The following is a 24,835-nucleotide window of genomic DNA, read 5'->3' as shown; positions in this document are numbered from 1 at the left end:
GACAGTTGTTGGTGGCAGGCACGGCAGTGAGGAAGGATCTGTACTCTAAACATCAGTTGTATTTCTGGGAAAACTTTCTTTCTGCCCCTGTTCCCACTCACTCATCTTTTTTACTTCCCCATATCCTCCCTTTCCATTTTTCTTTTCTTCCTTTTCCATCTCTTCTGCTTCTCCTTCCATCTTTATCTTCTTTCTGTCCTATCTTTTATTTTGGCTTTCTGTCTGCCCTCTGTAATGTTGGCTTTCTGTTCACTTCCCCCCATCATTGACACTCTGCTTTCCTGGGCCCCCACTGTTGGCATGGCAATTGCCTGCCTATTTCCCTCCAACCTCAGAAGGGTCCTCGATTCTCCCAGCCTTTTGCACAGTGCTCACTTCTGCAGCCAGACCCAGAATCTCTTCTATTGTTCACTCCTAGAAGATGCTTTATTTAATGGGGAGGGATTTAAACTTGGTGGTGAAATGGGGTCTGGGCAGACTGGTGCTGGCCCAGGTGGATGGGTGGTGCCTGCAGAGGAAAAGCAAGGGGAAACTCCACTGGAGGCATGTGCGCTGCACCCCTGCTGTGGTGGCAGCTGCCACTTTTGTCCCACCAGGCCCTGTTTGGTTTGTGGGTGGGGGGGAACCAGGGACCAGGTGGGCTGGTGCCAGGGCAGGTAGGAGGTTATCTTGTCGCCACTGCCCTGCTGGTCCTGGTTGGTTTTGGGGGAAGGGGGGGAACTGGGCAAGCTCGTGCTGGACCAGGCATGGGGTTTGGTGCCAGGGCAGGTAGGAGGGTGAATTGCTGCCATTGCCCCGCCAGGCCCTGATTGGTTGGGGGGGGGAGGATGGGTAGGAGACTGAGCAGGCTGGTGCCGGGTCAGGCAGGAAGGAACCTTGTGACCGCTTTCCTGCTGGGTCCTGCTTATTCTTTCAAGGGGGAGAGTGGGCACAGAACTAGGATGCCGGGCCCTAATGGAACGCACGGCAATTGGTTGGAAGTGAGTCATTGCCATGTGTTCCATTCTTACTGAATTATGTCTTAGGATACAAAGGAATGTTCCTGGCCTTTCATGACTGGAATGCAATTTGTGTTCTTTAAAGAAGCAACACACTTCAATATACTCTATGGCACAATCCCAATTTCCCAGATAGTTCCATTATATTCAGGTATTTTTTAATGAGGGAAAATTCTTGTCATTTTGTGATTTGACGGATGTTGTTAATAGGGCTAGGAACAAAACCAAATTCTTCCCGCTTTTCTCTGCAGACATCCTACTGCTCACTGTTTGTTTACAGTTTTAGCAACAAACTTTCAAATAAGTGCTCTGCTGAAGACTCTGAGGAAGGACTGAGTCATTGAGAGACTAATGAAAGTGACTAGATACAGAGCAGGAATTTCAGAGAGCATGCAGACATATATAATTTTAGTGTTGATCGTATTGTAGAAATGCACTTTCCATATTTGTGTGCAGATGGACAATCTCCTCTTCCAGATTGTGCTCTGAGGCACTGGCTCAGTGTATTTTAGCATAAAGCTGATGGGCCAGAAATCTGTGACATATCTTTCTCATTTATTGATTTAATGATGTAAAATATTTGTATACCACTTTTCTGTCATAAACTCCAAGCAGTTTCCACGTAATACCATAAACATTAAAACCAGCAACAATAGATGCAAACTATCAGCACAACAGCAAGTCAGTTTCCAAAGGCCTCTTTAAATAATTCAACTTAACATTTCTTCTTAGAGATGACATTCTTCCTGAGATTTCTTCCTGTTCTTCTGTAGATAGCCCATTACAAAAGAATAGGGCTGCCACTGAAAAAAAGCTTGAGAACGTATTGAAAGTGTCCTAATGTCCCTCAGCACTGGGAATGGTGTGATGAGCACAGGGCTCTTGCAGGCTTGTAAACAGTTTAGCAAGCATGTAAGCTCCAGACCATTAAGAGATTTTATGATTAAAACCAGCAGTTTGAACTGAATCCATAAACGAATGGCAGCCAATATAGATGTTTCAAGATCTCAGTAATATGTCTGACTTTACTAGTTCCCATTTTCAACCAGGCAGCTACATTATGTCCTGTTTGAAGTTTCCAAGTAGTCTTTAAAAGGCTTCCCCAGACAGAGTGCATCACAGTAATCTAGTTTGAGTTTATAGTGATAGGGATCAGCATAGCTAGGTTGGCCATATCCAGGAGGAATTCAAATTTCAGTCCAGATGGAACTGATGAAAAGCAGTTAAATCCAAGACATCATCCTGCTTCTTCATCCACAAGATCAGGTCCAGGAATACCACCCACTTAGCTATGGGCTTCTGACCTTGTAACTTCTCCCTGTGCAAAAGGGCATGGAACCTTTATCCATTAGAAAGGTATCAGTACTAGTGGAGAAAAATGATGGGTTGCCATTTTGCTATATTGATGTTCATGCATTCCTCCAGCACAAGGTGGCTTGCATAGATGCAAGGCATCACTCAATAACTTTCTGCATTACCCAAAGGCACATTTCATTGAAGGAACTTTCAGATGTCAACAGAACAAAGTAACAAACTCTAACATAATACAATCATCCTGTTCTGTGGCAACATTTTTCATGCTACCAACTGGCCCTAAAGAGATCCGGCTGGCTTCCACGAGGGCCAGGGCTTTTACGGCCCTGGCCCCTACCTGGTGGAATAGGCTCCCTAGAGAGATCAGGGCCCTGCAGGATTTGCAGAGCTTCCGCAGGTTCCGCAAAATGGAACTGTTCCACCAGGTGTTTCCATCTGGTCAGCCGGGTTGATTGCACTGATCCCCATATTATTATCTTGATCTTGGCCTCTTGTAGGTACGGGGGGGGGGGTGTTTGTCATCATTTGTTTCTATTATGGTTTACTGAATTTACTGAGTTTATTACAATTGTTTTATTATCAGTGTTGGTTGTTCACCGCCCTGAGCCCTGCAGGGGAGGGGGGTTACAAATGTAAAGAATGAATAAATAAGTAAATAAGCAAGTAAGTAAGCTACCACAGGAATAATTTGGAAGCACCAGCATTAAAAGCAAGTTTTTCATTAAAGTAGCCCAGCCTTTACCTTCTGTAAGAATATGTCAACCTTCTGACCAGTGTAAGCTGTTATCCAATGTAGTTATACACTGTACAGAATATCTGGTTTATTGTGAGACTCCATAATAAAGAGTTAGGCACTTACAGTCTCAGCAAAAGGATGTTATAAAGTATGTGTTGTCTTAGCACTCTACACTTGTTGTTCCCTCTTGATCTTTTTAAAAACTTCCATGAAAACTAAACTCCAAAGTCTGTACTTTCAGAAGATAATAGTATTTTCTTCCACTCTTTTGGTACATCCTGCAGCCAAGGTTTTTGCAAATATTGCTGCTTACTATTTCACAGCAAAGGGGTTGTGCCATGTTTTTTTTTTGCACAAGAATAAAATCCTGGGAAGAGAAAAGGGATTCTCAAAGAAACAACTTCATCTGAGTGGAGAAATGAATCAAGTAAATAAAGATTATAAAGGAGGAAAAGGTTTTCCTTTTATAATAGCATTTTATCATAAGATTCAGACTCTGCTTGAAGCGTCCCTATCTGTTGTAAAACCACCTGCTGCTGAATATAGGGGCAGTGTGGGTGGGTCCAGACCTCTGACCAGGTCATACTCAGATGGAGATTGGCCCCTCCCATGTGAATCAAGCTTTTTGCAGCAGATGGAATTTTGCCATTGGGAAGTAGCTTCAGCACTACTAGTGGTACAGTTGAAAGAGGCCTCAAATGGTCTGAGCCCCTTCTGTTTTTTCTTACCAGTGTGAATCAGACTCACCACTTTTCATCCCAGTGGCCATTTGCAAGGCAATTTTATATGAATTAGATAAGCCCTGGAGTCATTTTGCTATGCCAATCCCAAAGCAGTTATGCAAATAATCTTTTTGGTCAGAATAAGGGGAATGGAATTAAAGGTGTAAGAAAGGAGAGAAAGGGGCACCAACCAAGGCAAACACTGTGTAAGGGTTAAGTGAGAAGCTGATATAAGCACCAGGACAAAGACGGAAGCTAATAGGTGTTTGTTGTTAGAGGCTGATTTCTTATGGTGCAACTTTAAACAGCGTTGCACTCTTCTAAGCCCATTGATTTAGCATTAACTCTATTTAGGATTGCAGTGTTTGAGCATTAGTTGTAAACCTATTGATTTGACAAGGGCAGTGTTTAATTCCATGCTCCTCATCTTAATTCTGTGCTCTAACAGGCTTCAGCCTCTTCCTTCGGAGAATATGAAAAAATGATGTCTAGCTGTGACAGTTGCTTAAGCTGAGGATACCAAAGCAAGAAAGCAGGAGTAAGCCATTCTCCATTCCCACTGTCTCTATTCCCTGGAGCCAGGCTGGACAGCAAGTGTTAGGGACCGTTCTTCCATCCTTATAAGCTACATCAAACCCTGTGCTTTAACCTTTTTTTTCCAACTGAGAGCTATTTGTGGAAATACTTCATTGTTCCCTCCCAAATCCATATTAATCTATGTCAGTTAATTATCCTCGAGTGCACTTCTTGTCAGTGATGCCCATTAGAGTCACCATCTTGTTGTTGAAAGATAAATGAGAAAGAATTGAATGGTAACTTTTCATAGTCATGAATGCTTGGTGAAAATTGTCTGGCCTGAGGCAGGTTTTAGATGGTGTCTATAACCCAGGCTGTATTAAAGCACACTGGAGACCTATTTTGGGAGCTCACATATTTTGGAGTCACTAGTCATGCTTTCTTTTATAAGCTTTTACAGGCTGACGCAAACACACAAATGCAAAATCCCCCTGCCACTGCCGCAACACGCAGCTATCCTTAGTCTCGTCTACCAGAAATCCTTTGCAGTATCAACATCTCCGTCTACTGCTCAGGCGGTTATTTCTACATATTCTTACTAATAAATATGACCACTAATTTCCTCCATACTGAGCTTACTGAAAATGCAGTCCAAAGTAACATCAAATTAAACCAGCAAGTACCAGACTAAAAAGCACTGGTTGATAACTAGAAAATGCTAGTGGGCTATCTGAGCTTAAAGTCCTTGACCATATTATTCTTGAGGTGAAAGGGAAATGGAGGCAATGCAGCTCATGTTCTTGCAAGCTAGCCTCTTTTTAATGAATCTAGGAGGGGGCCTACAGCTAAAAAAGTATAGGTTATTGATGGGCCAACTGTTGAATAGACAGATTTGGCCCTTGGGCTTCTTGTTGAGCAATGGGAAGTTTCTCTTTGGATGGGAAGAATAGCAATAGCCTCACACAGAGTGAGGGAGAGAAAAAAAAGGTTTTGACTGGTAACAGATCTGAAAAATATCTGTAGTATTTTAAAGAAAACCTTGTTCATGTTTACTGCCTTGTTTCAGGACAGGGAGGAAAATGTGTGTCATTCTGGCAACTTGCAATGTTGTGCAATCCACACTGCTGCAGCGTTTTAGTGAGATTGCAGTGTTCTTGTGTCTAAAGTTATTTATGCTGAGAAAGCTCCTAAATTATGAGCAATGACTAAGCAGTGCAGTTGCTCCCTCCCCCTTGTGTCTTAGTTAAGAGTTTCTCATGCAGATTATACTTTTATCTTTTTAATCTTCTCTTCTGACCTTTTAAAAAAAATCACTGTTGATCAAAATTATATGAAACAAAATAAAACAGGCCAAGCTGCTTGGCTGTACTAATTTCAAATCCAGCATTCCCATTTAACAATCCTCTATCAATTAAGTGTGCACTAACACTGCCCCAATTAAGCATCTTTCACTGTCATTAAACTGAAAAGTTTCCCAGGGAATTCTTTTAATATGCTGTGTCCAAATGAATTAGCATGTAATATAATAACTCGCATTTATGGCATATTTCATGTTTTGTTCCCGACAAAGAAACAGGAGTTGAAATTAATTCCTTTAAAAATGAATGATTGGGACTGAAATAATGAAAGGGAATTGATTTTGTGTGTGTGTGATTGTTCACAATAGGAAGAATTGGGCGGGGGGGGGGGGGGGACCCAGAGATAACCCTTCAAGCCTAAACCTTCCAGATCTTTTCTCATCATTATGAATCAGCAGGTGTTGGCAATCATTAAAAATTGGGGCTTTACTTTTTTGCCATAAGAGGCAGCTTCATAGAGCTGCAAACATTTCCAAAGAGAGAGAAGCAGTAACCACTGATGTACCTAGGATGGTGACCACCTGTTCATTTTTCTCCTGAACAGTTTTGAAAATGAAAATCTGTGACCTGTGCAGTCCAAGCCCAGCTGCTTCAAATACAGGAATAGCTTGAGAAGGGCTTCGGTCTGTATACCTTGGCAGTGCTTAGAAGCCCTGAGGAGAAGAGACAAAGATGGCTGGTGGGGGAGCAGGTTGATTAGTACCCTCTCTGAAGCTGCCACAAGAGTTAATGCTGTTCCACTTGGCAATGTAGATCAGTGGTCAGAAAGAGAGAAAGGTGGACTATGCCAGTAGAAATGCTGGGTGAATCACATAACAGCACGGAGGGTAGAATCATAGAGTTGGAAGAGACCACAAGGGCCATCAAGTCCAACTCCCTGCCATGCAGGAATGCATAATCAAAGCACCCCTGACCAGAGGTGGGATCCAACCAGTTCTCACCACTTCTCTAGAAGTGGTTACTCATTTTTTCTGAGTGCCGAGAAGGGGTTACTAAAGCAACCTCCCTGCCCAATAGGGACTGGAGGTGCATGTGTGTGACAGCCCCACTGTTTGAATCCCACCACCATCGAAACCTGTTATTAAAAATTTTGGATCCCACCACTGCCCCTGACATATGATCATCCAGCCTCTATTTAAAAACCTCCAAAGAAGGAGGCTCCACAACTCTCCAAGGAAGTGAATTCCACTGTCGAACAGCCCTGACGATCTAGAAGTTCTTCCTAATGTTTAGGTGGAATCTCTTTTCGTGCACCTTGAATCCATTTTTCCTTGTCCTAGTCTCTGAGGTAGCAGAAAACAAGCTTGCTTCCTCTTCGACATGGCATCCCTTCAAATATTTAAGCATAGGTATCATATCCCCCCAGAGGCGTGGCAAGGGGGGAAAGTGCCCGGTGCACCAGTATGTCCTCCACCCCGTCCCGCCCCGGAATGCCCTCACGGCGCCCCACAGGGTGCGCGCCTGCGTCACGCCCCCCCCTCTCCCTTGGATCTATGCCTCTGTGTCCCCCCTTAACCTTCGCTTCTCCAGACTAAACATACCCAGCTCCCTAAGTCTCTTCATAGGGCATGGATTCCAGACCCTTTACCATTTTGGTTGCCCTCCTCTGGACACATTCCAGCTTATCAATATCCTTCTCGAATTGCAGTGCCCAGAACTGAACACAGTACTCTTTCTGCAAGGCTGCAGAAGTGGCTCTCCACTGGCATAATTAATGCTGGTGGAAGCTCAGGGACCGCTCGCACAGTCTCATGCGGGCAGCCCCAAAGCTGCAGCAAACCGCAGAGGTGACTCCGCACGGAGTTTGTCCTGTTCACCTTACCTCTCTTCCCTGCACAGCTCTGGACAGATGGAGGGACACGCCCACGCTGCCCTCCATCCTCTAGGAGTTGGAGAGCAGCGAGGGTGTGTCCCTCCAGCCATCCAGAGCTCCACAGGGAGGAGAGGTAAGTAAAAGGAACACCGAAGGGACCAAATCGGCGGCCTCACACTGGTTCACTTCGCGCCAATGGGAAGACACCACTTTTGAAAAAAATTCGCTCAGGGAGCGAGCTTCGAAAGCAACATTTTCCTGCCATTTTGGGAGGGTTGTGCGAACAGCGCCCCAGGGATGATGTTTTTACTGTACCTAGGCCGCTGTTTTCTGCTGGTGCAGAAACAACTTAAGTGAGGTCTGACCAATCAGAATAGAGAGGTACTATTACATCCCTTGATCTGGACACTGCACTTCTATTGATGCATCCCAGAAGTGCATTGGCTTTCTTGGCTACCGCATCACACTGCTGACTCATGTTCAGCTTGTGGTCTACTAAGACTCAAATACAAATACAAATACAATACCTTTAATGGCATATACTAAGACTCCTAGATCCCTTTCACATGTAGTGTTGTCAAGCTGGGTGTCACTCATCCTATATCTGTTCATTTCATTTTTTCTGCCTCCGTGTAGTACCTTACATTTATCTCTGTTGAAATTCATTTTGTTAGTTTTGGCCTATCTCTAATCTGTCCAGATCATTTTGAATCTTGCCCCTGCAAATTTGATTAACATGCCCTCTATTTTATCATCCAAGTCATTGATAAAAATATTGAATAGCACTGGGCCCAGGACAGAATCCTGTGGCACTCCACTACTCACTTCTCTCCAGGATGACAATGAGCCATTGATGAGCACTCTTTGGCTCATTCTGCACATGCAGAATAATGCACTTTCAAACTGCTTTCAATGCTCTTTGAAGCTGTGCAGAATGGCAAAATCCACTTGCAAACAGTTGTGAAAGTGGTTTGAAAACGCATTATTTTGCGTGTGCGGAAGGGGCCTTTGTGTTTGGCCAGTCAACCAATTACAAATCCATCTAACAGTTGCATTGTATAATTCAGGGGTTTGCAAACTATGCTTCTCCAGATGTTCATGGACTACAATTCCCATCAACCCCTGGCAGCATGGCCAAGCGGCAGGACTGATGAGAATTGTAGTCCATGAACATCTGGAGAGCTGTAGTTTGCAGACCCCTGGTCTAGTGCGCATCTTTCCAGCTTACCTGCAAGAATATCATGGGGCACCTTGTCAAAGGCCCATCAAGGTATGTTACGTCCACAGCATTCCCTTTTTCTACCAAGTTTGTCACTCTATCAAAAAAAAAGATGGGGAGGTTTTTAAACATAGATTGGATGAAAATACGTTGGGCATTCTTTGATTGTGTGTTCCTGCATAACAGAGGGTTGTGCTTGATGGCCCTTGTGGTCTCTTCCTATTCCAGCCATGTGAACAGTGCCCCTGGAATGGTGTTTTTCTATTCCAGGGACACTGTTTTTGGCAGTGTGGACTCCATCTCAAACAAGGACATTAAACAAGGAAACTGTCCCAAAAATCCATTCTTCCCCTGGCCATGTTTAATTGACCTTCATGACCAGTTAAGAACATAAGAGAAATTCTGAGGGATTGTATCCAAGTCTACCTGATTCTGCATTTTTCAGGCAACACTGGCCAGCCAGTTGCTTCTGGAAGAATAGCAAAAAGGCATGAAGAGTACAGCCCTTATCTGGGTCTAGGCATGGGGCATTCAGAGATCTACAGACTTGGGGGTTCCATTTAGATAACCTGGCAAATGCTTGTTGATAGACATGTCCTCTGTGAAATTGTCTCATCTTTTTAAAACAGTCTGTGTGCTACTGTCTGTAAAGATCATGAAGCCTAACAGTTGCTTCTGTTACAGAAAAGCAGCATCAAAAGAGGATGATTTTTAGTGTGGAAATAATCACAAGAAGGAAGAGGAAGTGTTTTCTCTAGCAAATTCCCTGTTTAAGTTGCTTTTTAAAGTCTGTAGTCTAGCAGTTGGAGACGGTGTTCTGCAAAAATAATGTTGGGCAGAGCTTGCTCTTACAAAATATCAAAGAAACTGTAAGACCAATATACTAGGAATTGACCTGTGACCATATGATCCTGCTAGATTCCCACCCACTCCCATTCATGCCCTTCAATTGTCACTCATTCCAAAGGTCTTGCTTCATAATTATTTCTTTAAAATTACATTAGTGCATTTTGTATACTCTTCTGTGGCTAATATAATGGAAAATTAAACATTTAGTGGCTGAGTTTCAGTGACCCACAAGTAGAAACTTGCCCTTTTGCAATGGTTTGTGCAACACATGAGTTTTCTTCCCTATATAAATCTTATTATTATTATTATTATTATTATTATTAATAATAATAATAATAATAATAATAATAATAATAATAATAATAATAATAATAATAATAATAATAATAATAATAATAATAATGACCAGAAATTGCTGGCATAAGATCTTGGGCAAGCAGAAATGCAAGTGTGAATATAGTTAGCACAAATGGTTAACACCGTCTTTTTTTTCCCTTTCGCATTTCTGTTTGCAAGAGTTCTAATATAATCTGAACTGGATTCAATTCAATAATTCCAGATTGGTAATCATGTCTGACATTTGCAGCAAAATATAACAGGATTCTTGTGGCTCCTTAAAGAATAATAATTATTCTAGTAGACATTTTAGTATGCATTTTAAATTACTCAAGATGCATGAGACTTTCTGTTAGGGAATACATAAGACTTTCTGTTAGGATTTTACAGGTGCCTGCTTCATTCAGTCAAGCAAGAGTTAATGGTTTAAGTCACATGATGAGAATCACACGAGCTTCTTGAAAGATTGCTCTGTTTCTTCTTCCAGCAAAATAGGAGAGGCAAACAGGCACAGATAGACTGCACAGATACCCAGGCATGAGCACCTGCATATCCAGAGTTTGCTGTTCTTATATTTAGGTGGATTTTTCACGATAAAAATGCCCCGTTGTTAGCATGGAGAATAATCTGGTGTAGCCGGGAGTTCTTCATGACTCCTGGTGTTGAACCGTGACTGCCACGTTGTTGCCCCAGCACCTCACTGCAGCACTGGCTTTGCTCCATGAATTTCAGAAACCTCCAAATTTGAGGTTCTTTTGAAATGCCCCTTTGTTGCTCCGGTGGCTTCCACTGCCGAGAAAAACTCTATGGCAACAGAACCGGGGCCATTTTTCTCACTTCTCCACTCTGGCCCACCCCACCCCACCAATGAACAGGCACTGAGAATCGGCGCCCCCACCCCACCCCCCGCAATGGAAAAAAAGCACCTTGGTTTTTAGACAGAAAAGCGGCGTGTGCAGGCACCACGAATGGGATGGCGGCAATTCTCTTGCACACACAAGGATTTTAGACAGAGGGGGCATGGAGGACAGCGATTCCCTCGCACACGCAAGGATTTTAGACTGGGGTGGGCAAGGACGCCAATTCTCAGCACCTGTTTTGTGTTCAGATTCATTTAAAGCTAAAATGGTGAAAGTGAGTGGGGGAACTGTGGGAGATTCAGCCAGTCGGAATGCGGGAAATGAAGGTTGTCTCCACATGCGTGGCAGACATTACGGAAGAGCTCGCAGTGCAAATGGAGAAGCACCAGGCTCATGAAGAAACAGTTGGGGCATAACACGCCAGCCCGGCCTCAAATCCCAGAAAGAACCGGGGAGCAGTGAAGAGTCAAAAGCAGGCAAAAAACGCAGCAGCAGATACACTCCCGGATCTACCATGGGGCATTTTGGCCGTGAAAAATCAGCTTTAGTGTACCTTCATTTGTTATCCAGTAAGTTCTACAAAACAACTCACTTGCAACTCTGCTGTATTATTTACTTTAATAATTCATTGCAATACAACACTTTCTTAATTCACAGAACCTATTTTAATTTACACTAGGATACTATAGTAGCATCCCTATTCTCATTCTACTTCCCTTCTCTCAACCCAGTCTTCCTCTTTAAAATATAGTTCTTTAAAATATAGGTATGTTGGTTTAGCACATCCTGTGCAGTCTGAAAAAATACAGCAGTTTTAAAGTGTTGGCAGCTTTAGAGGGTTAGGGTCAGAATTGCTGCAATATTTATTTTATTAAAACATTTGCACTCATTTGCCAAGATGGCTAAAGAAGACCCGAAACCTTCATATTCTATTGTTTCCTATACACTGTTTAAAGTTTTTCTATAGTTCAATTTATGTCATTATAGCTAGAATATCTAAATGAAAAGAACCCTGTGTTTGTAAAGGATAAGCCAACTGAAGAACAGAACAGAATCAAGATCAATAGACTTTGTAGTTATGTATTTTGACAACTTTCGTTCAAAAATAGTGGGAATATAGTGTGTTTTAATATTCTACATTTGGGGTAAGAATTTTCATGTATTTGGCATAACTTAACTAACAATGTATCAGCAGTTCAGAACTTTGTAGTGAACATAATCATATCAATACCCAGACAAGAATGGTGTAAACCAGAATATTGTCACTCCATTCTTCCTCCAATAGCTTGTCCAGATCATTTTTCTAAGCCTTTGCAGCAGAAGAAAGTTTATTAGATCCAAACAGGGCGACACTTGGTAGCTTTGCTAGAGATGCAGATGAATACACTGAATTAGACATTCAAACAGCTGCAAGTGCCAAACTGCATCTCTCAAAATATATTCCTGAGCTATAAAATGCCATTTATCAAACACTTTCACTGAGCCCTCCAAAATGAAATCAGTCTGTATGTACACCATGGCTTTTCTCCAATTACTCAGGATTTAGGGCTGCCCCTTTCAGCAATTTTGAGAGCGTCGTTAACTAGAGACCAACTTGAGGCAATATGTTTCCCACTGCTTGCAGTCCAAATGTGAAGACTTCAGGAAAATCATATTTAAAACTGCATACATCAATTGATAATCCCTCAATAGGACATAATTTGAACATATTGTCTGCCATCTATTTTTATTAATCAAGTAAACATACATCACATCTAGGCATGTGTAAAATAACATTACAGACTTTGAACGTAATTTTACAAAAGGTTTCATCAATCACTGTATTTGGGAGTTTTGTCCAAATGAGGTGGAATGTCTGAATCAACGTGTACCATTGTATCAACATTTTATAATGTAAATAAGGGGAGGAGGGAGTTTTTTTACACCAGAATCTAGGCTATAATCACTAGGGGTTAAATCATTTCTGGTTCACCTCTTGGGCTCACTGCTTTCCAGTTTATTTTGAGCTAATCCAAAAATACCAATGAGGGCAAGGGGTAATCTTGTTTCCCTATCTCAAAACATGAGGGATTAAAAATATATATATTCAAGAGAGCGGAGAACAGTGTTTGGGTCAGATGCAGTGAGAGTCTAATAAAACAGAGAAACATGCCAGGCAGCACAAATATGCATATATCTGTCAATCTCACATGTAAGCTGTTGGGCAGGTTGATTTTTTAAAAATTCAGCCCTTTTATCAGACACACAATAATGTTTTTGGAAGGCACTGGTGAAACTGACAAGGATTTCCTCATCTTGTTCATCAAATCCAGACAATTCTCCACACTCTTTAGTCTCACTGTACTTCTCTGGACTTGCTACAGAGGTAAGTGGACACCTTCATTAATTTCACCTGAACTTCCTTAGAAAAACCATTTCCTTGGTTTCAGTGGTAAATTTGCACTGACTTCCTGCAACAAATTGCAACTTCCTTGCCTTTTCATTTCCACAGTGGTCCAATATGTCCCTTGACTTGATGTTCCTTGAAGGCAGAGGACCAGTTGACAGCAGCATGAAGTTCCATTGTGGTCAAAGTTTTATAATTGGAGGGATGAATGGACAGAAATGGTCCGCTGTTCTAATCCAAGGAAATCCTACCCATTTACACTTTTTGTCTGTACGTATGATCTGTTAAAAAGAAGCAGCAGCAGCTTTGGTGAAACTGAGGCTCATTCCGCACATGCAGTGCTCTTTGAAGCTGTGTGAAATGGCAAAATCCACTTGCAAACAGTAGTGAAAGTGGTTTGAAAACGCATTATTTTACATGTGCGGAAGGGGCCTGATACAGATCCCTCCCTCCCTAGTTCAAAGAATTCTGTTAAAATCTGTTCAGATTCATCAGATTTTGTCCCACAAGCTGGAGGGGCTGTTCTTGTCTATTTCCTCAGTGCTTTCTAAAAAGTTTTTTTATTCCTGCATTGGTCTGATCCTATGCCTTCTTAAAAAACAAACAAAAAAGCTCCCCTCCCCTCCTTAGAGTGTATTCTCCACAGTGCACACATTGCAGGTACCATGTTGGTGGCCCTCCCTCCCACCTCTGATTTAAGCAGAATGGTGATGAGGGAGTGAATTAAAGAAATCACTCCATAATGCATGATTTAAATAGATCACATTAATGGCAGAGCTATGAAGATTAATGAAGGATTACTAAAGGGCTGATCCATGTGGCTATTGATCAACTTTCCAGAAATGACTGTTGTGGAGGGCAACAAGGGAAATAAATATCCATTGGTCTTATGCCTTTGGCTCATTGGATCCAACCCCTTGAAAGGCCTTCATATTGGTAATAGTCATTATGCCAGATAACAACAGTAATAGTACAGCTGTCAGGTATACTGTTTTTCTTCAAAATATGAGGGCATGTTTTATTAACTTGCTCATTGGTGCCAGGTTCAGGAATAGGCTTACCAAGTGACTATTTCCAGCTGACAGTCCTCTACTGGTATACTTGGCTTTCCACCACCACTAATGCTCAGAGCTGAATGAAAAGGGGTGATATGATGTAATTTTCAGGTTATACTCTTAAGAATCCTGCCAATCTTGATGGGTTTTACCACAGAAATTGGGGTTTCCTAGAGTGCCACCCAGAATTGATGCCTGATTCTGACATTTCACTGTCTATAATATTAGAAATCAAAAAGTGTGTAAGAAAGGTAGTAGAGCAGGAAAGAAGGCAGGGAGAGGAAACATACCCACAGCCTCCTGTTGGTCGAGGGTACACAAGCCCTTTAAATTTTAAAGAGTCTCTATTTTCTATGGGCAAAAGATCTGGACTGATGTGCTACAAAGGGGTGGGGTGCTCTTCCTTCCCCTCTCCATTCCCTATTCCTGATGCCTTACAGGTCGGGGTAGAGGTGGTGTTGTGTTATCATTTTAATTTCCCTAAGAAGGGGCATGACTACTGTTTTCACAACATTGGTAGTATTATTCTGATATTTATTTTTTTTAAAAATTCCAAGGTACAACTTTCTGGAATGGACAACAATACTTAATAAATGTATTGTCGAAGGCTTTCACGGCCGGAATCACTTGGGTGCTGTGTGGTTTCCGGGCTGTATGGCCGTGTTCTAGCAGCATTCTCTCCTGACGTTTCGCCTGCATCTGTGGCTGGCATCTTCAGAGGATCTGATGTTGGGAAAGCAAGTGGAGTATATATATCTGTTGGAGTGTCCAGGGTGGGTGAAGAAACATTGTCTGTGAGTAACAAAGAAGGCAACCAGGTCAATAATTGAGGGCATCTGAATAGAAGTATGAGTAACAATGAAGTCTATAGCATGGGAGTAACAACGGAGATAGCAAGGTCACTGGTGGGAGCATCTGAATAGAAGTATCCTGGCCTTTGTTTCCTTTGTCTATAGTCATCCTGTGTTTGTGTGGAGCTGGTTAGACACGGTCTTGACTCTAGTATTTTTCAACACTGGCAGCCAAGTTCTGTTCATTTTCATAGTTTCTTCCTTTCTGTTAAAATTGTCCATGTGCTTATGGATTTCAATGGCTTCTCTGTGTTGTCTGACGTAGTGGCTTTCAGAGTGGTCCAGAATTTCTGTTTTTTCAAATAATATTCTATGTCCAGGTTGGTTTATCATGTGATCTGCTATTGCTGATTTTTCTGGCTGAAATAGTCTGCAGCGCCTTTCGTGTTCTTTGAAACGTGTCTGCGCGCTGCGTTTGGTGGTTCCTATGTAGACTTGTCCACAGCTGCATGGTATGCGGTAGACTCCTGCAGTAGCTAGAGGATCCCTCTTATCCTTTGCTGAACGTAGCATCACTAAGAACGTAGCACCACTAAGAAAATTCAACAGATGCTACCCACCAGTGACCTTGCTATCTCCATTGTTACTCCCATGCTATAGACTTCATTGTTACTCATACTTCTATTCAGATGCCCTCAATTATCTGATTGTTCTGGACACTCCAACAGGTATATATACTCCACTTGCTTTCCCAACATCAGATCCTCTGAAGATGCCAGCCACAGATGCAGGCGAAACGTCAGGAGAGAATGCTGCTAGAACACGGCCATACAGCCCGGAAACCACACAGCACCCAAATACTTAATAAAACCTTTAATCATGTTCTTTGTGATTTTTCCAATATGGAAATAAAGTGATCATTTTTGAATTGCACGCTACTAAAAGCAATTATGAATGACTGATTCTGTATATGCCTTCAAAGGTCCACAGTCTTCAACTCCAGTATAAATATTAATTACACAAGCTCTGATTCAGAAATGGGTATGCTGCAAATAAAGGGTTGTGAGGGCAATTGTTTCATCTCTGAGCGGGCCACAGGATTACAATGAGAACATTTTCTGGCTCACATCTATTTCTTTACCTCCAGCAGAGCCTAAATTCTAGCATTAGCTACTGTTCTAGCCTCCCCAGTACAGAAACTGCTGGGAGCTAATAACTTAATTAATATTATCTGAAGTAGTCACACTAGTTAGAACTGTTTTTGGCACTGGAATGCATTTATTTATTTAAAGAATTCAGGAAAGTCACAGTGCTGGTTGTAAGAGCTGTTTAAACAAGTTTTGATAAAATTGCTACACATGATGTGTTCACCGTGCTCTGAGGATCTCTGTTTAAAGAACACTTAGTTCCACGTGTCCTTTTCTCTAAGAAACTTAAGATGAGTCTAACTTTAGTCCTTTCCTGGACCCTCCTTATTTGTTCCAAAAAAATTTATGCCACCTCAGCAAAGCTGGAGATGGCTTTGAATAAAATAAACAGCAACGGAGATTTAAACACAATTTTAAATGGTTTTTATAAATAATAATTACCGAAAGTGCACTTAGAGTAGTAGGACACAGAACCAGAAATTCTAGGCTATGGATGTTCATCAGACTCTGATGTTTTAAACAGAATGCAATAATCAAAGATTATTGATTCACAAAGATTCACAATAATCAAGGATTATTGATTCACAAAGAGCTAGACCCAATATTGCCATTCGCTGTTCAAGCTGTGTTTTCAAAATGGAACGGTCCATGGTATCATAATGCATTGAAAGATCTACAATGAGACAGATTCTTCTGGCTGCATCCAGAATTTCATAACTAGGTCAGAAGCTCAATAGATATGGGTCAAGGAAGAACACAGAGGCTGTGCCACCGTGTAGCCTGTTACCTTCCCTAAAAATTGAAAATTGGTATCAGGACATAGGTTACTCAGGCGTTTCTAAAAACAACAGTTTGATCAGGAACAGGCAAATAATTGTTCCTTCCTTGCTAGGGAGGAGAGGAATGATATATAAGCAGGATCATATTGTGAATAAAAAGCTCCTCTTTATTCATTCACTTATTTTTTAAAAAATACAGGTAGCCATACTGTTCCAAAGAAAAATGAGAAAGACAAGCCATGTTATCTCTTATTAGTACCCACCATAATAACCCAGATCAGTGTGGAAGTTTTCAATTTTTAGGAACTCATTTTTTGGCTAGAGGTTAAGGGGAGAAGGTATTTCATCACCTAATTGTACAGCTTATTATCTGTCAGAATTAATTGATCTATATCCCTCATTTTTCCCCCACTGGGCTCACCAAGTGGCTAACAATACAAAGAAAAATACTACTGAAACAAACAGGAAAGGAGGGGGGAGACTAGGTTCCTGTGACAGTGGATGAAAGGAGGGGGGAGTGCCCAGCAGGTGCTGCCTTCACTAGATTATTTTCTACCCAGCTCTAGGCTTTTGCCATTGCCATGCACTTCTGACCGTGCCCAGGCCAGAGCCCTCCAGGGATAGGGTGGTATAGAAAACTAAACAGTAAGTAAATAAATAAATAAATAAATGCCTGCAGAGGAGGCACAGCAAGATATTCAGCTGAGTAGCAGGATCTCCCCCTCCTTACATCCATTGTCACAGGAAGCTAGAATGTCCCATAGATTTTAGTAACACATCTGATCTAAATGATGTTCATAATTTTGACATTTTATGATAAAGTTTCTGCTCGATCCTTAACACTTCCTTTTGCTTTTAGTAAAGAACTTGCAAACTGGAGCACTGTATAGTGTGTGGGATTGGTTGGTTGGCTTTGTATGTGTGTGAGAGAGAGAAATCAACCAACTGGTGCATAAATTTATGTATGCCAGAAACCTAATTAAGTTGTTAGGAACAGTGTAAGGGAATGATAACAGTTGTGTAATACATGTTTTCCATTTTCATCAGGTACTTGTGATTACTACTTGCAGTTATTAAAACCTGGTTGTTGGGTAAGATAAGGAGAGGGACTGTGTTGACAAAGCTGCTGATATAATGCAAGTTTATCTGATAAATAATGTTTGTGGGGTTTTTTTCTCTTTTGTAGCTGCATTCCGCTGTGACCAGGATCCAAGTACAAAGACCTGGTTTCAATTATACATTTGCCCATATCTGCATCCTAAATAATGACAAGTCTTGCATAGTGGATGATATCGTGCATGTCCTGAAGGAACTGAAGGCTGCTCGCTTGTCTAATCAAACTAATTTTGCTATCACATATCCCATCACGCACTTAAAGGATGGCAGGGAAGTGTACAATGGGCATCAGCTTGGTGGTGTCACTGTGCACAGCAAAGACCGAGTGAAATCTGCAGAAGCTGTTCAGCTCACCTACTACTTGCAGGCAATCAACTCCCTGAATGACATGGTGGCAGAAAAATGGGAATCCAATTTTTGCAACACTGTCCAGCTTTTCCAGAAATCCAACCCAAATGTCACAATGTATCCCTTCACGTCATCTTCTCTTCAAGAGGACTTCCAGAAGACAAGCAGGGTATCAGAACGTTACTTGACCACAAGCCTGGTCCTTGTTGTCACGTTGGCCATGCTCTGCTGTTCCATGCAAGACTGTGTCCGCAGCAAACCTTGGCTTGGCCTCCTTGGGTTGCTAACTGTGAGCTTGGCCACTCTGACTGCAGCTGGAATCATTAATCTGACTGGTGGGAAATACAATTCTACCTTCTTGGGAATTCCCTTCATCGTGTTAGGTAACTATGTCTTACTCTATTAGTCGTGTATATCTGTCTGAAATACTAATTTATCGGAGGCATTAACTGAGCCTAAAGCTAGCAAAAAGAGGATGTCAAAAGGGTGAGCCACGATTTGTTTAAGCATTCATTCTGGTCAGTTTCAAAATTAAGGTGGTGGAAGTGTTTGATTTGCAGCCGACAATTTCCCAGAACTCTCAGTCAGCCTATTTATTTTTATGCTGCAAACTGAACATTAGTTCCCCAGATCAACATAATACAGAGATTCTTTACCACTTATCCTTCATGTGAAATGGAATCTCACTCTCTCTGGCTAAGCTGTTCCTTAGCATAATTTTGTCTGCCTTTCTGCTATGGAAAATGCATGTGTTAGCATGGGGAATTATGCAAATGATCACGAAAGCTCAAGTGCACACTTCTCAGTAGAAAAATTGGTTGGCTTTGGAACTTAGCTTTGTAACAGTCTTGCACAGTTCATCTTTCTGAAATTAAAATGTCAGCGAGTAAGAGCAGTAACATGGTCTTTCCATTTGCATTACATGCAACATACTGTCATTCTACTCTTTGCCAAGTACATATTGTTTTTTACCATTTGATCTTATTTTAATCAAATTTGCTTAGGGATTGGTAGTAAGTAGCTTTGGTTTGATTGGGTTTATTTTAACCCTGCACAGCATAACTGAAGGGTATACTGCTGAACTATTTTTGAGACCCTGTACCTCAAATGCTGCAACACAGAGAATGACTCTGGGGCTTACTAGGATTAATGCCTCCTTAGACATCTTGGAGGAAAGAAATCTTTAATTGTTTGTGATTTTTTACTGTGCACAGGTCATGACATAGTAGGAATCATAAAATAGGAGGGCAGTTAACTGGTCATGATTCAAAAGTGTGTTCTTCTTGCACTGAATATGCTGTAGAGAATGTGGGTAGCATAAAGGATAATAGTTTATGCAGTAACTCCAGTAACAAACAATAACCAATCTTTTATCTTTGATTATCTGTCTAAAGTAAGCAATTCATTAATAACAGGTGTAGAAGTATTGATATGCCTATTAGTTCTTTGGACTGATTATTCTGCAGTAAGTTAATTGTGTTAAACTAAAGTATCGGTTTAACCCGACCTATACCATTACTGTGTCCCCTAGCATGTTGGTCCTCTCCTAGTGCTCTTTTGTTAATGTTTGAAAACAAGAAATGTAAAGTGGCTTTTAAGAAGATGAATTCACATGCAAATTATGCTTGTCCCCAGAAGGGGAAGGGCATTAACTACTCTTCCATTGGAGTATGTTTAAAAAGTTAGTCTGCAAAATGTCTTACAAATACTTTGGGTATCCTGGCTCAAGGCAGGGAGGTTGGATTAGATGATCTTTGAAGATCCCTAGATATTATTTTCAGAAAACTCAACTTAATTTTTGCTTGGTTTATCAACACTGGGGTGAGAGTGGGGAGCATCTCTGTAAACTGCAGGCTGTAGTTATATCCTTGTTGGTAACATTACTCATTGGCAGATTCCTCACTGTATTCATTTGACAGGGCCTTCCCACTAAAGTGTAATGTACACTGTTTCCTTATGTTTACCATAAATGAATTCGCATGGCTTTATCACATCTTGTAGTCGTATTATACATCTGTTGTATTGGAATTACCGACTTTAAAACAAGCATACAGAACATTCAGACTGAATACTGGATCTGCTAAAATGTGCACATTTTAGATTCATATTTTACGGTAGCCAGAAAGCCAAAATCAGAGGCAGGACTTGTTTTGCTCCATTTTTCCCTAACAGCTAAATTGCAAGATAAATACCATATGATCTAAAAGCAACACACTGCAGGAATTTCTTTTTGGGTGGCTTACAGCCCAATCCAGAGGAGGGGCCTAATCCCACTCTAGAAGCGGCACGGGCTTATGCTGTTGGATTTGCCCTGATAGAGGGGCAAATCCCCCAGGGCAGTGCCCAGCTCTGCATTGGAGCTCCCATGCCACCTGAGCTGCGCTGGCATGGTGGGGGTGTTCTGGGGGCAGGGTCAACCTTAGTTGGCCTCCAGAGCCTGGTTGGCATGCATTCACTGGGGGAATCATTATCAGAGATTTATGGGGGATGTAAAGGTGAGTATTTTTTTAACTTTCTGGGCTTCCCAGGCCATGGGACAACCCTTTGAAGGGGATGAAGTGGACCAGAGCAGCACCATTCCTGCCTGCCAGATGTCTGTGTGCAACGTGAAAAAGTGTGTATGTTACTTGCAGTCATGTTGCTTCCCAGTTAAGGCAACTCTATGTATTTGGCAAGTCCCAAACATTCTGTGGTTAACAACCTTAGTCAGATCTTGCAAAGCGAGGGCCCTGGTTTCATTCATTGAGTCTTCTTATTTATTTACGGTCTTCGACAAGAACATTTACAGTACAATTTAAAATAAACCAACTTAGAACCTTCTTAACTAATATAAAATACAATTTAAATAATACTCTTGCATATTTCAACAGCCTAGATGATCAAAACTTACAATGGTATTTCTCAGTTTCTATTTTTAAAAAAGCCACTTCACCCTATTTTTCATTGTTCTTCAAAATTCTTAACCTTCATTGAGTCAATCCATTTTGTGTTGGGTCTTCCTCTTTTCCTGCTGCCTATAACTTTTCCTAGCATATCTTTGCCAGCAAGTCTTGTCTTCTGATAATGTGACCAAAGTACAATAGACTCAGTTTGGTCACTTTAGCTCCTAGGGAGAATGAAGTGCTGCTTTGATCTGGAACCCACTGATCTGACTTTTTGGCAGTCCATGGTATCTGTTAAAAAAACCCTCCAACACCATATTTCAAATGAATCAACTTTCTTCCTGTTAGCTTTATACCTTAACCAAAACTAGGTTGATTGTACAAAACAGTTTTTTCTAACATTTGTGTTAGAAAATAATAATTGCAGGAATGAAATCTACAAGTCTAGGCAAAATAATTTAAATAGTGATTTCTGATATGTGAAATGTTAGCTGGATCAAGTCACCTGTTGCCAGAGGTCAGCTATCCACATTTTTAATTGACTGGCAGTGAATACTCTATGATCTTTCTTTTTAATGATTTAAAATTAACTCTGCTAAGCCTTACTTGAACTTTTCATTGTTCCACCACAGATAGAAACACATTTTTTATTCCCTCCAAGAATGAGTTGCAAGTAAGCAACTCAACTCTAAATAATTGTCAGAACAAAATTGCCCAGTTCATTTGAACCCTTCCAGTGCTTTGCATGGCTTAATAAAAACTGACAAAAGCTAGGCTGCAGAGTGAAAGACCAGAGCATAGCTGAGTCTAAAGAATTTTTAATGAGAATTAGTTCAGCCTGAGAGACAGCTTTATCTTGGTCAAATATACCATTCCGTACTATCTCAAGAAATTACATATATACTAGAAACAAAATCTGGCTGGCTCTGGTGGGTTTTCCGGGCTGTGTGGCCGTGGTCTGGTGGATCTTGTTCCTAACATTTCGCCTGCATCTGTGGCTAGCATCTTCAGAGGTTTATCACAGAGGGAAGTCAGCCACAGATGCAAGCGAAATGTTAGGAACATGATCCACCAGACCACAGCCACACAGCCCAGAAAACCCACCAGAACCAGTTGAATCCAGCCATGAAAGCCTTTGACAACACAACAAAATATCTGGCTGTTTATTATAAATCAGTGTGGAAAAACACAACCCCTCTACCTCTGAAAACTTGGCTCCATAGCATTAGTTGCTGCTAGCCCCATGCAAATTTCTCCTAATTTTTCTTTTACATTGCCTCTCAAACCCCTTCCAGTCTCCTTGGTAAGGTTAGCCTTGGTGATATAGACCTTTCTGCTCAGTGACTGCTTTTTCCAACATTGTAGAACTGTTGTTGTTGTTGTTGTTGTTGTTGTTGTTGTTGTTGTTGTTGTTGTTGTTGTTGTTGTTGTTGTTGTTAACTTGTGAAAAAGATGGACAGGAGTTGATCAAACAATATTGATTATTAGCTTACTCTATGTGGTAAATTCAGCCACTTTGGGATAAACACTGTGGACTTGATGGCCCTTTCCGCATTGCGGAAAGGGCGCCCCTGCACCGGCAGGAATTCTGCCGGTGGAGGGGTGGGGGCCGTTCGCACGGGAGCGTGCGAGCGGCCCCCGCAGAGCGGCCCCCCCACTCACCTTGTTGCCTTCGTTGCCCTGCTGGACTCCTATGACACGCCCATGCTGCCCTCCGACCTCCAGGGATCGGAGGACAGTGAGGGAGGGTCTCAGCAGTCCAGTAGAACGACGAAGGCGACGAGGTAAGTGGGAGAGGGACGGGGAAAACAGCGTGTTCCCGGCGGTGCCGTTTGCACCACGCCTGCGGGAACGCGCTGTTTTCCAAAAAACCTCCCTCCAGGAGGGAGGTTTTTGGAGGCGACCTGACGCCGCCCTGGGGATAGTGGAGGGGAGCCAGGTTGGCGCTGCTGCATTTTAGCAGCGCCGCCTGTGCGAACGGCTCCCTGGGGACAGCGTTTTTGCCGTTCCCAGGGCTCCATATATGGCCCGTTCAGAAAGGGCCGATGACAGATGAAGGCTCTTCCTCCATTTACTTATATTTCCATGGGCTTTGTAATATGTTGCATACTAATACAGCACTCTTTCCTTGTCATTGGTTTTGAAGGGTTGCACTGTGGATCTATTTCTGATGTGATGTTCTTTTATTTGTATCCTAAATTTAAAATCAGCTCCAGAGATTTTTGTTTTTTAAAAGGGAATTGGGAATGGAGAAGGAAAGCTACATTATACTGTGGAAGGGGCTGGTAATAGTAAAAAGGGTGTGTGATGAATGATAAAGGGTTGTTGCCTACATTCAGCCAAAGTTGCCAACTTCATTATGGGGAAATTCAAGGAGATTTGGGGGTTAATGGTTGGGCAGTGTAGAGTTTGTGTAGGAAAGGAAGCTCAGGGAAGGGAGCTCAGTGGGAATGTAATGGCATAGAGTCCACGCTCTGAAGCGACCATTTTCAATCTTTGTGGTCAGGAGAATGGTTTTTGATCTGAGGAAACTCAGGCTTCATCTTGAGGTTGTTAACCCTTGGTTCAGTGCACCTTGTTAGAATTCCACATTTACTATGCTCTGAAAAGGGCTGAAGTGCTACTTTTCTTCTGTTGAAAAGTGGTGGATCTTTGCCTTTGTATATAAACACAAACACAACACATCCTTGCACTTACGGCCACATTATCTGCAAGATCTCCAAATTACATCTGGCTTTCTCTTGAAAGCAAGAAGAAGAGGTATGTGTTGTCCAGTTGCAACCAACTCACAATGATCCCCAGCCATGGGGTATTCAGGGTAAGAGTTGAGCGGAGTTGGTTTGCCAGTGCCTTCCCCTGTATAGCAACCCCAGTCTTCCTGGTGTTCTCCCATCCATGTACTAACTATGCCAGTCCTGCTCAGTTCCAAGTTCTGATTTGCTCAGGCAAAGGTGGGGTATTCAGGCTGCCCCAGAAAGCAGGTCTAGCCTTTATGTGTGGATCAAATCACAGCTAAATGATATTTGGTCCTCTAGCTGCTCATATAGTAATTACTAGCAGTAGTGGGCTCTCACATCCTATGTTCATAACCAGTTGGGAAAGACCTTTGCTGAAGTCCTTAGGAAGCTCCTGAAAACTGGACAGCACTGAGCTGGTTGGGCAGAAACAACTCTGAATAAAGTATGCATCTTTTCGCTACTTCCACAGCATGTGGAATTGTCAAGGTGAGCAGTGGTACAGGCGCCAAGAAATATTAAGAGCAAGGTGGGTAAAATCCTGATGGTTCATCCACCTCCAAAAGTGATGTAGACACACCTAGTAACTTTTAATGCAGATTCTTTTTTTTCTCCTCCAGGAGGCATGAAGCATCAAGCACAAGTGTCCCTAAGCAACCCTTGAATTCAGAGCATGTTGATTGATTCCAGGATTCTATTGCAATGTGGGTGAGATGGAAGGCAAAGGGTCTACCTCTTTCACTTTGTGACTGCTGCAGGCTCACCGCACAGTGCCACCAAAAGGTGGAACCCTTGTCTTTCAGGATGACACAGACAACTAGCAGTAGTGCATGTCAGATTAATTATATTTCTGCCAACCTGGCCTCTCTCCTCC

At 42.0% G+C, this 24,835-nt stretch overlaps 1 protein-coding gene across 1 annotated transcript in view; it reads left to right on the top strand.

The window, feature by feature from the left end:
• The window catches only part of PTCHD1 (patched domain containing 1), an 89,511-nt gene that overhangs the window by 26,850 nt on the left and 37,826 nt on the right, over positions 1-24,835 (top strand). Inside the window, exon 2 of the mRNA XM_048493299.1 lies at positions 18,067-18,727. Coding sequence (XP_048349256.1) covers positions 18,067-18,727 — 661 coding nt within the window. The remainder of the gene's footprint in view (positions 1-18,066; positions 18,728-24,835) is intronic.

The sequence above is a fragment of the Sphaerodactylus townsendi genome, linkage group LG04, assembly GCF_021028975.2.
Source record: "Sphaerodactylus townsendi isolate TG3544 linkage group LG04, MPM_Stown_v2.3, whole genome shotgun sequence".
Classification (NCBI taxonomy): Eukaryota; Metazoa; Chordata; class Lepidosauria; order Squamata; family Sphaerodactylidae; genus Sphaerodactylus; species Sphaerodactylus townsendi.
The sequence above is the reverse complement of the archived record's forward strand: the minus strand, read 5'-3'. Positions and strand labels throughout refer to the sequence as shown.